Source organism: Antrostomus carolinensis, unplaced genomic scaffold (genome assembly GCF_000700745.2).
Source record: "Antrostomus carolinensis isolate BGI_N321 unplaced genomic scaffold, ASM70074v2 scaffold31066, whole genome shotgun sequence".
In the NCBI taxonomy this organism is placed as follows: Eukaryota; Metazoa; Chordata; class Aves; order Caprimulgiformes; family Caprimulgidae; genus Antrostomus; species Antrostomus carolinensis.
The window spans coordinates 22,331-35,122 of NW_010324475.1; the positions used below are offsets into that span (position 1 = coordinate 22,331).

The 12,792-nt window shown below is 41.7% G+C and overlaps 1 protein-coding gene across 1 annotated transcript in view; it reads right to left on the reverse strand.

The window, feature by feature from the left end:
* Nucleotides 1-12,601, reverse strand: part of RFX8 (regulatory factor X8) — a 28,411-nt gene extending 15,810 nt beyond the window's left edge. Inside the window, exons 1-5 of the mRNA XM_029085698.1 lie at nt 12,585-12,601; nt 9,453-9,576; nt 6,483-6,544; nt 4,928-5,014; nt 1,035-1,097 (exon numbers count right to left, since the gene is read on the reverse strand). Coding sequence (XP_028941531.1) covers nt 1,035-1,097; nt 4,928-5,014; nt 6,483-6,544; nt 9,453-9,576; nt 12,585-12,601 — 353 coding nt within the window. The remainder of the gene's footprint in view (nt 1-1,034; nt 1,098-4,927; nt 5,015-6,482; nt 6,545-9,452; nt 9,577-12,584) is intronic.
* Between the last annotated feature and the right edge of the window lie 191 nt (nt 12,602-12,792).

The following is a 12,792-nucleotide window of genomic DNA, read 5'->3' on the forward strand; positions in this document are numbered from 1 at the left end:
CACAGTCAGAATGCACCCGGACCTGCAAAAGCTTGACCACCAGCTTTTGGCTGAAAAGCCAGGGATGTGGGCACAATAGGCTGCTTTCTTGCTTCACCATCTCCTACCTCTCTCCCTGCCTGTTTTGCTGAGGCTGATCCTACAGGAGGGAGAGGCAATGTTGCTGGTAAAAGGAACGGGCTGTGAGAGTTGGATTCCCCCAGTCAAGCTCCCATCTGCTGCTGACACCTGCTCACTGTCTGTGAAGGCATTTCAAACTCCAGGATCCTTTCAGACTCGGCTGTTTTGAAGGGTGACAGGCAGGGGCTTTGTAGAAAATGTGCTTCCACTGGTGACTGACAACACTCAGGCTATCTAATCAGATCCTGGCTGCTGGGATGTATTATAAACCAGGGAACCGCCATACGTCCTGAAGAGCAGAGGGCAAAATGTAACAGCTTATCTGCTTGGTTGGAAACTCAAGCCACTGAAAATGCCTCCTCTCACCTCTCTGCTGTCCACGGGACTGACACTTGCCACCTGAAAAATTACCTTTCCCTCTGCCACTACTTTGCCATGAAGGCGATGCTCCAGCGAAACAACCAAACTGGCTGCCCAAGGCAGAGCACAGTGTTCATACTGGGTGTGTTTGGTAACGTACTCTTTCTCCCAGTCATTTTAGAGTTGGTGGCTGGACAAAGGGAAGAATGTGTAAGTAGAAATGTTTCATAATGCTTCTTTCAGTGCAAGATCCTTCCTGCAGATTTCTAAAGCCTGTTAAACGAAATTAATGACTATTTTCCAGCTCCTGCTCTTGCAGCGAAGGCGGCCAGCTGTATCTTCTGCTGCTGCTACTATGGCAACACATATCAGCATCGCTTTCCTCCAGTGGGCTGGCTCCTGGCAGGGATGGCAAGGTGGGAGAAGGGGTGCTGCGTGGGTCCTTCTCACACCCCAGCAGCCAGCCAGGAGCTCAGAGATGGTGGAGTGCAAATACCTATGGAAAGCTACATTTCTGTGTGCTTCTGTTGTTAGCAAAGGTGGTTCGGACTCACCTGGTGCCTGCAGAGGTGCTCAGCTGCCAGGCAGAGCTGCTCCTTTCCCCTTGAGAGCGGTGCCTGGGTAAAGACAGGACACACAAAGCAAGAGGTGGGTGGAAGAAGGGGAAAATGGGTGATGGCAAAATCACAAGGAGTTTCACCTTGTCTCTTGCATAGCTTGGATGATGCTATGGTGTGGGAACTAGAGCTAAAACGGGAAACACAATGGTGGGGATGATGAAAAGACTAACAGAGGAGGTGAATGGGAAGGACAAAAGAAAAATGAAAGAAGAGAGGGTAGTGAATGTGCATGCTGCTGACTGCCAGATTACACTGAGATTAGAAAACGTAATTTGCTAGAATCATATCAGATTTTTTTTAATTAAAAAATCGTGGGTTTGCTTCACTAGAAATTCAGCAGCCCAAAACATCTCTGTTACTAGAATCACAAAGGAACTCTTATGAAGCCAAAATTAAATGGCACTTTTTAACACTGCCATTGAGTGTTAAACACCATCCCTCCTTGATCTACCAAAGTAAGTATCATTTTAGGGAGAGCTTGTCCTCAAAGCTCCCGTTCCTAGAGGGCACCCTATTGTAACACAAATCATTGAACACAGTATTCCCTTAAATCTCTGTAATACATTTGGAGACCTCATTGGGTACAATTGTGTTTATTTACACTGCTTTCATAACATCGCTGGAGCAGTGGTACACATATCTTCAAAAAATGAAAAATTTCTAAACGAACCAACTCACAAGTGCTGTATAAAAGCATCCTCATCCCTTCTCGTCTGAACATGTTCCAACTCAGCCAACCAACACATCTGAGGCTCCACTGACTATCAAAAGGCAAATGCTGCCTTTGTAGTCAAAGGCAAACCGTTATAATCATATTGCCATTCCCATGACACCAACAAGCAAAGCTCCCAACCTGCCAGACCTTTCACAGGTCCAGTTCCTCACTACCAGCACCATTTCAATTGCTGTCTATCTCAATATGGTCAACAAATATTATTTTCAGTAATCAGAGACAGTAGATCATAGTTTTTAAACCATCCCTTTCTTCATCAACCCACAGGTTGAGTGGATGCCTTGGTTGCTCAACTTGGCTCCCAGCTCCACCTTCCTCTCAGGTGGGTGCAACATAAAAAGTATCTGCATGTTGGACTCTATCCAGGCATGGGAGAGAGCAATAGTTATTGCAGGTAGAAAGTCTTAAAGTTTTCATTACTCTTTTTTCTAAAATTCAATTTTCTAATTTAAAAAAAAATCTAGAATTTGCAATTGCTGGTTTGATCAATTTCAGTGGATCATGAAAAATTAATTCTGATTTCAAAGAGTACTGAACACTACTGATATGAATTATTTCCTTGATGCATTCCTATTTATTTACAAAGAATGGAAAAAACTCAATACAGATGGAAACAAACTCACTTCTTTGGTTGAAGCTGCTGCTTATTTTCTGTGTAGCCTAATATTTCTTTTAATCATGCTATTCATACTTCTCTGGCTTTTTTTTTTTTTTTTTTTTTTTTTAAGCTCCTTTTTTTTTCCTGTTGTCTTTTAACAGATACAAGAAGTAATTGTGACACCTGGCTGCCCAGGTGTTGCAGGAGTGCTCGGGACAGAGACATATGGCTGCATTTAGAGTGGAAGCTGTTCTTATTTCAGCTGTCTGGCTTCACACGTCAGTTTAGCAACTTCTTATAATTGTCTTCAATTAAGGAAGTGTCAGACAAGGCAATTTTGTAGTTAAGAGACTTTTCTATTGCAACTAGAAAGATTATCTTTGTCTGAATGCCATCTTTATATTTTGATTTTTTCCAAATCTGAAAAGTTATCCCAAGAAACTATGTCAGGATCACTGGATGGCTGGTTATGTCAGCCTCCTTTTCCTTGGTTTGACCAAATGAAATACAGTTTCTTAGGAGTATGTGTCCTGGCAGGCACCCCTGGCAGATGGTGGAGAAGGAGAGAGAGACCTTCAGCCAGTGCAGCAACTCCCCTGTGGTTAAGGGGAGTAGTGTGGGCTATAGTGTGTTCCCCAGGCGGTCAGGGAACATGGCTCATTTCCATGAGAGGGGCCAAGGACTCAAGCTCTGCTGGCATACATGGCGCTTCTGGCTCCCAGCAGTGGCTAAAGGCTTTGTTTCTGCATCTGGACTTAGCCAACATCGCTTCTTTAGATTCTCCTACTTTTTGTAATTTTTCAGCAGGTTTCTATGCTGGGAGGGAAAAGAGCAGAACCTGATCCTCTGCCCTGTCCCATTCTTTACCATCGTCACTCTATGGACTTCTGCAACATTACTCTGCTGTAAAACCCATGGAAGAAGGCAACAGACCTATAGTCATAATTCACATTGTTCTGTTCTCTCTCTCATCTCTTCTGTGACCAGAACTAGCAGCTCCCCTACTAGGCCCAGTGAGATTGCTGTTTTCAAGTGATGCTGCAGGGAGACATCTTTCTTTCCCTGAAGAAGACAGACCAGCAGAGTCTCAGCCAGAGACTTGCAGTGTTCCTTGAACAGCAGCCAAGACCTTTCCTTATTACGGACATCAAATCTTAGGCCTGTTCTGGTTATATTGGGTGCATGGGTAGCAAGGGATATCACTTCAGGAAAGGTCTTCAGCGAAATGAACCTCAAGTTGCCTATGAATAATTTGTTTGGTCTCACAAAAACCAATTGCCACTTGATCATCTGTAGAACCTGATCCTCTGCCCTGTCCCATTCTTTACCTTTGTCACTCTATAGACTTCTGCAACATTAGTCTGCTGTAAAACCCGTGGAGGAAGGCAACAGACCTATGGGTATAATTTCTGTGTTCTCTTGCAGAGTTGCACTCAGTTAAGTATCTATCACGTAAAATGTCACAGACACTGAAACAGCTTTCATCATCACCAGAATATCTAGGTGCTTAATAGGCTCACTTGTATCCTTCCGACATTCATGCTATAGAAAAGTGCTTTATCTCCATGTTAAAGAATGGAAACCAAAGTACAGAATCTATCTGTGTACACATTAGTCATATACAAGTCTGTATGACAGTGAGTATGATATGAGCCTGGTCTCCAAAGTCCAAGCCACTGGCTGCACCTATTTTTCTTCTGTGCATTTTAAAAGTGTGTAAAAGTGCTAAGGGGTGGCAGCATTTCACTTCCTTTTTTCTGGAGAGAAATGCAAGCCTGTGGTTTCTTTATCTCAACCATGAGCTTAACCATGAGAACTCTTCCTCACGTGCCTACAACTGGAATGTGCTCATGTCTACAGTTTAGTCTGTCCAAGTATCTTATATTCATCAATTATTTTTAGACTTTTAATTTTTGCAATCAATTTATACTCATCTTACACATTTTGTCATTGATGTTCACTTACAAGAGCTGATTTTCAAATCTGAAATTTTTAAAACAAAGTGAAGGAAGTATTTTCAACGTAATATGCCTCATTGTTTCAAGTACTGAAAAAACCAAGATAACATGTTTGCATGTATCACTCTTCAAAACAGTGCAGTCATTAAAGCTTTAATGCATGTCGCTTCAGCCTACTGTTTAATAAAGAAGGTGCTACAATGTCATGAAACAATAGTCAATATGTTTATTTGAGCTCCCATTTAAAGTCTCAGTATATTAAGCTTCTCTTTTAGGTTTAGCATGAGTTGTTGCTCTTAAGATCTACCTGGCTAAAATGTCCAATTCAAGGAAGTCTGATTAGGCAGGGCATGTTTTCAAAATGGAGCTTCTCTATTAGGGCACAGCATTCAATGGCACAGCAGTTTTATAGTGTGTATAATAAAAAGAAAAATATAATACTGTAGTCAATGTTAAACAGGATTTGCAGACTTTTATATACAGACAATACATAGACAGTCACGTGACATTTTATGATTAAAACATTTTAAAAACAAACCTGTGATAATTTTTTTCAGGCAGAAGAGAGCAATAACGTGCATAAAAGGAAGAGTCCTTCTTGATAGCTATTCCATCATAATGATACCTAGAAAATAAATAAAAAATTATGATCTGACAAACACAGGACTTTCAACAAGTCAGGAAATAATTCATATTCCTCTTTGAAAGCAGATTATCATCCTACTTAAACAAGAAAAGACCAAGTAAAAGAAGTTACATTTGTTTTCTTAAATTCTGCTGAAAATTTATTTTCCCCAACAGAAGATAATTGCACAAACCCTTTGCAAACTCTTTTTAATAGTTTTTGCCCTGGAATGATAACTTCTTCTAAACAAAAAGACTTAAGCCAGTGAATAGGGTGCAACAGATTTGTACAAGACAGCTAGAGAAGCCAGGAACCAGAGTCTCAGCTGACAGAGGTCCCTGTATCCCTATGGCAGCTGAAGGATTTAGTGCAGTTGTTCCGCAGCCCTTCACAGTAGCATAGCGCCTGGATGGCTCATCAGTGGTCATGGCAAGCTAAAACCCAAGAAACCTGACAGATCTCTAAGGTTTATCCCAACCTCAGTGAGCAGTGGAGGTGCTACCAGCTGGCTCTTCCCTGTCTGAGTTATGGGGAAGGCAGGGGAGCAGTGCAGCAGCTTCAGGCTACCAGCAGTCAGCAGAAGGTAACCTACTGCTGGTGGGAAGAAAGAGCGTGGAGGCTGGGAGCTATCACTCACTTCCAAATCCTGCCATCTATGAGGAGAAGCCTGGGAGTGTCTGTGGTGAGGCACTCCCAAAGTAAAGGATCTCGCTGGATCAAGCTGATAGCAAGTCCAGACTAGTGGAGAAAAATTGCAGATCAAGTCAGGGCATGTCATTCTCAAATCCAGTACTTGACAGCTACTCAAAATGTTTGTAAAATTATGATGTCTCAATGCCGTGAAAACATCCCTTTTTCCAGTCTGGATGTTCACAGTGTGATTACAAATTTGGACACTGAATTGACAAAAGAGTATCTAGAAGAGAGGAAAGGGAAAAGACATGCAGAGGGAGGATCTGAGGTGATCTGGTTTAAATGGTTTTAAACTCTTTACAACATTTCCATTGACCACCAGTACATGCTGAGTCACTCCATAGATACCTGCAAGGACGAAAAGCACAACATAAACATTGATCACAGCTCCTACTCCCGTGCATCCTGGAGCCAGGCTTTCCTGACCCAGTGTCTCAAGAGCTCTGAGTAAGGTTGTGATGTCTGGGAGATGCCTCATGCAAGCCATGCTGTAAAAACTATTACAGTTCAAAGCACTATTTTTTAAAAAAACAGCCTGATCTGGAATTCCTGCCCTACCAAAGCAGCTCTGATGTGGTGATTTTCAGGGAATCAACTCTATTTTAATGTACTTAGTGGCATCACAAACCATTCTGGATCTTGTGATGCATTACAGACTTGCAACCAAGAATTCAGCTGCTGTGTTACAGTGCTGGCGCTTACAATTCAGCCATTTTTAAATTTTATTAAAACAATTATAAATAACATTTTTAAACAAAGGTAGCAAAACCAATACCTGTTACTCCCTCTCGTGCCCAGCCTTCTTGTCCTCAGGCCCGGGAAAACTAACCGAATAAGCTAAAAAAACAAGCAGAATATTAGAGATACTTGGTAAATTAATTCTAAAATATAAAAATGTATTTGCTACATTTTTTTTCTCCTTAATCACTTTTGCTTTCTGTCATTTGCAGGCTAATACCTGTTCTTACATACCTATCAAATGCTAACTGTTGAACCAAACTCAATCAGGCTTTTGGGGATTGAAATCTAAGTAATTTAAGGGATTATCTCCCTCAGGAAGGAAATTTTAAACTAGTCTGTTTTACCTTGCACTGAAACATAGTCAGTGCACACACCAGAGACCACTCTCAGTCAGGTGGGCTATATGAGCTAGGAGAAGTTGGAGGTGCCATGATTCTCCAGTATTCTGCCAGACCTGCAAACCTTGCTCATTCGAGCATGATTTACTCACACAAGGGACTTTGCCTGCCCACTCACTCTTGCAAGGAGAACTTACAGGATAGGGGGTGTTCCTCAAGTTCCTTGTAAGGAGAACTTGACGGAACTTGACCTGAATCATCAAGCTGCAAAGCAACCTTTTGACCAGGGCGGTGGTAAAGGTGAACTGAGGTCATGCAGCGTCTGTCAAGGTTAGGCCCTACAGAGTAATAAGATACTGTCAGGGTCATGATCCACTTCGCTATGATTATTCAGCCTGAGCTGTCCCGTGAAGACAGAGCCTAACCCAGGACAGCGGGAGCTCACATTCCCTATCTAGCAGGAAGAGAGGATTGAGTACTCAACTTTAGTGAGGAGTGAGGGGAGCCTCCACTTCACAGTGCAAAGCTTGGGCTTCGTGCAAACTGCACTTTGCTGGTCCAAAGGCCTGCTAAAGGACAAATTTCCCCAATTCATACTAAGGTGCACCTCCAGTTTTAACAGTGTTGGAGTGGTCCTGTTCTTTGATCGCTTCTGTGAGCACCCACCCCATCTGCTCCCTTGCTCAAGCTGATGTTTTAACATAATCCCATTCTCCTAAAAGGGCAGCCTGTGAAACTGGGACTTCTGTGGCATGAGACACATACTTCTTCCCCTTCTACAGATACAGTGGTGTACGTGGGCAGAGGGATAGGGTAGATGAGATTAGTAGTGTCTTAAATCATCGCAGTTTGATTCACACAGGGCTTGACTGCAAAAGTCCTTACAGCCTACACGCAGGTGATGCAGTCAGGTTACTCTGTCCTGATGAATTATCAATAGCTAGGCCATGGAAACCCATTATATGTGCACCTTTAATTTACACCAGCGTTGCTGCAGTTCCTTCCCCAGCCTCTCGCTGCACAGTCCCACCTCCTGCTGCAGAAGGACAGACCATTTCAAGCCATTGGGGAGCTGCACCCCAGCTTGCTCACTCGCCATGTGTTAACTTGCACCACAATGCACGGGGTCGGTTAAGGCTGTGAGCAAACCGTTGCAAGCACCAACCTATAGCAGCCATGGCTCATCAGCTACGCTCTTCTGCATGACCAGACTCATGCTTCATCCATGCCTGTCCCAGCTTAAAAGTAAGATGCATTAACTTAAACCACAAGAAGGCTTAGCTTACAGGTGGTAACTCAATCGTGCTGGAGCACCTGAAATTGTACAGACAGGATGGGATTCATCTTACCTACATGGCTACAAGGTATAGATGCCTAAGCTAGCTGCTGCAGACTCTGTTGTCAACAGCAAAAACCAGGCAGTTCCAAGGCACATTTCATCTGAGCTGCCTGAGATGATTCATTTAGGGTGAGAGGAATCATATGTAACTACTTATTTCTCTCCATTTGCTACCAAGAGATTTTAAGGTGACTAGCTTCATGGCAGACATCTACATTGAAGCCAGGCAAATACTACCTGTGGGCTCGGCTGATGGGTGACAATCCATTAAGCTATGGCAATAAATCACACTGGATCACTCAGTCAAATCTTAATTTTAAGTAAGAGTGATTTAACTCACCCAGTAAAAAAAAATAGATTCAACTGAATTGAGATAAATGATTCAATGAGCAACCTGATCTAGTTGAAGATGTCCCTGCTGATGGCAGGGGGGTTGGACTAGATGACCTTTAACGATCCCTTCCAACCAAACCATTCTACAATTCTATGATTTTATTATATCTAAAACAAGGTTATCTGCACAAATGAAATTGATTTCAGGTACAACTGTAAAAACCAAAATAACCTGAATTATTTTGGTTTTGTGTTAAAACAATGCTTAGTAGTTCTTACCTAATATAATAATATTAGCAATAAATTAATATAATATTAGCAATAAAAATAGGAAATCCTGAACAAAAAGTCTTGAGCAACAAGTAATCACAAGGCATTCTATCTTCCTTAATTTGTTAATTAAAGTTGAATAGCTATGAGTGTTTGTTGCAATTGGGGTATCTAAGTGGTAATTGCTCTGTGGGTTCTATCAACCTCCATGTATTAGAAAAGTGTAACTGTTTAAAGGAGATTGGGGTTTACATCTGCATTTATTTTGCTTGGATATAACAACTTTTTTAGGGTGTGTTTGGAGCAAAATCTCCCCAAGTATACTTAAAAAGGAAAGCGTAAAATTATATAACAACCAAAGGAGTCTTTTAAGGACAGAAGAATCAGCTCCTCAGGACAAGTTTATTAACCTTGCACTGTTTACTCTGGTAAAGTTTTCTAAAATGTATTGACAAAATAAATATTTGCTAGTATAACATACATCAGTTCTCTGAAGAAAACAAACTCCATCAGAGACAATACTGTTTTCTCTAGTACAACTATGCCTACATGAAGGCTTGTAAGAAATGTATTAGAAAAGACACAAGCATAACTGAATATGAATTACATATTCATTTTTCTCTGTTATTTAATCTCTTCTGATATGAAGTGTGTATATTTGATCATCAGATTTTCTGTTTAGGTGTCTCTGCTTCTTATCTTATATATCATATCTACTCTGTACCTTTCCAAAGGTGGCTGAATTTACTTGAGACTTGGAATTTGGACTGCAGGTTTCCATATACAATTCATATAGTAGCCAACGGGGTACAGTGCATCCTTCACACAAATAGAAATTTTCAGATATCCTTTAAAACAAAAACATCAATTGGTTTATGTCAGAATTAGAAGAAAGAATTGTTAGTTTGTGATTTTAATAGCTCACCAGGTTTACCGTAAACTCTGTAATAGTTACTCTGATTTCACAGAGCATAGAATCAAAAAGAGAGCTACTACTTTTGTGTTCCTCTGTATTCTGGGAAAAAGTATACATTGTCATACATTTTTTTTTCTGTTTGTTTTTTACTTTAAAAGTTCTACTTTCCCCGTTTCCAAAGTGTAAGAGAAGCCATGTGAGACTCTGCTAAGGAATTAACTAGATCACATTGTTTTTAATTTAAAAAATAGAACTTACTCATACCATTATAACATTAACACGAATACAGAAAATATTAGCATTTCTTATATGGCAACTGTTGTTATATCAAAGGATGTAACTTTAATCTTTTAATTAGAAAGGTCTCCACTGTACCAAAGATGGTAATAGGAACATTTTTCCATCTGAAATGTGCAATATGGTGCTTTGGGACAGAGAGTGCACAAACTATGAAGGACCAAATTCTGGTCTCATACAACCTCACTGATTTTAGCACACCACTAATAAGAGAACAGAATTTTAATTTACAGTTACTATGTAACAGAACTTCAAGGACTGAAACTGGCTTAGACATTTAAATACTCCTCCTTTGGCCAAATCCCTTACTCATCCTACTCATCAGAATGGCCATAGTCAAGTAAATGCAACTACTTGTGTGAATAAGGTGAGGAAGATGTAAACTTAGTTACTTATTAGCCTAAGGTATTACCTTCACCGGAAAAAAAAAAGAAAAAAGACCTTTAATAATGAGATAATGCCTATGGTTTCGATGTCAGAAGATAATAGCCTCCTGCAGTACAACTACAGGAGCAAAGCTGGAGCAAAGAAGCAGAGAGATTAATTTTCAAAGCATGAGACACTGATTGTATGACAGTGTTTTCTTACTCTGAGTCTGCTTCTGTTATACCAAAGGTTTTATGTGTATTTAATGAATTTATCAGCTGAATGCTAGTGCAGCACAGTGCCAGTTACTCACAGTGTCTTTACTGATAATCAAATTGGTTGGGAAAGCAGACTTTTCACAATCACCAGGTAAGATATGCCTGTTGGATTTTAAATCAGCATCCTCTCTTTTATTAGTAGCCTGGTTTCAGGCGACCCAGCGTTGATCTTTCTGTATTAGCTGTATTGGCAGTAGATAGTGGATAAGGTCTTCAGCAAACTGGCTTGCTAGAACAGGCTGAGCCAGAAGACAATCGCTGTGCAGCCTGATGATGTCTACCTCACCTCTTATTCATGTCTCCTCCCCTTTCTCCAGGGAAGAAGGCTGACTGCCTCCCCCAGGTCTCCCTAACAAAAGGTCCCAAAATTCCTCACTTTTACCTCCTCAGAGCCCATCTTCTCAGCCACCAACCCAAGAGGCTGGTGATGCCAAGTGCCAGAGCTGAGCTGTGCTGGGCTCCCTGCCAGCTCCTCACCACCCCCAGCTCCACCACCCAACAGCGAAAGCGTTGCGGCTAGACACGAGCAGGAACCTGCACCAGAGATAGGGGATCTGGTGCACTAATAGGGCTGAAAGGTAAATGAAATTTATTCTAGATAAGAGTCCTGAATGAGCTCTGCCTCCCAGCAGGCAGAAATGCTTGTTTCTTCTAGAGCAACCATCTCAACCCCCCTTGTAATCGAGCAGTCCCTGAGGAGATTAAATCCAAGTCCAAATTCATCCTTAATATAACACCACAACAGTCATTGGAATGGCAGCAGAAATTAATTCATACTTCAGTAGCTGGTTTCTGCCAATAGTTTTGCCTCAGCATTTAACTATTTAGTGACAGAATATTTGGGAATTTCTTTTGGTGAATTTATCACCTATTAAACTACCATCCTTTTTCAAATAACAAGTCAAACACATTCTTAGTGCTGACACATAATACAAAAATACTGTCTATCAGGAAAAAAAATCCGCACAGAAAAGAGCACAGTGCTCACCTTCTCGCCTATTAGCCCCGAGATTCTCAGAACCTGACTGTTTATGGCATGCATCAAAACAAAACCGTTAATAAAAACAACAAAATCAAAAAGAAAGAGTGGTAAGGGAGGAAGATGGGGGTTAAAGAAAAAGCACATGGGGAAAGACCTCCTCTTTTTATCTACTGCTTTCTATCCATGCTTTCTGTAGGATTTGTTCTCTGATTGGTTCTAGGACCTCACATGGACTCCAGGTTTTTGGGGTTCACCACCTGTTACATGTGAAGCCTTGGCAGCCAAGCCATTACATAGATTTGCAAATCTGCTGCTAAATCATTTCTGGACCAAAATCTGGTTTGCTATTGTCAATGCAACAACTGTAAAATGAAGCTGAGTATTTAAAACATTTCAAAACTTTAAAATCTGATTCAGAAGGTTGTTGTGGTGAAAAAAACAATCAGTTCATCTTTTCAAGGACTGTTTACAGTTCAGTTTTATGCAGTGTCTAAAGCTTGTTGGATGACCTTGGATGAATCTCTTCCATCAGTCTTTTTGAAATGGGAGTAGTGGTATCTATCTCAGAGCAGAAGCACAGACTATCTCACGCTGCTCAGGTATTACTGAGAGGGGGAAGAAAAAGGTTTTGGATTACTCACTGTCAAGTTAAAAGTTCCTTTGTATATGTTGTTACTGTTTCACACAAAGCTTCAACACTGTTTACTAGCTGGACTCATCTGTGCTTGGGGAATGAAGGAAATCAACCTGGGTTTCTCTTTGGCTGTCATACAGCAGATGACACTTTTCTCAAAGCACAGGAAAATGATGGTGACAACTGTACTTCACCACAGAAAGCGTCTCACTGAGGAGTTCAGTTGGTACCTTCACCTCCAGGAAACGTAACCTCAGAGAAGGTCAAGCACTTGGCATCACTCTGAACTCCAGCACGCCACCAGCCGCGCAGCCCCACAGCCACCCACGGCGGGGTGTAAAATCCCGCCGGGCACGAGTGGTCCAGCCAGGGATGGTCCTCACCAGCTGTGCTGCGGCATCACGCCGAGCAGACAGCAGCCCAGGGGCCAAACCCCACTGGGTGGGTAGGCTGAGACAAAATCCCATCTCCCCCATCTCAAACCACCCCCAGGTCGGTCAGGCTTCTGGCAGGAGGGAAATGTCCCTGCTTTCATGGCATCGTTTATGCACCATCGTGGTGACGGGGCCTTTACAGCAAACCAGACTTTTG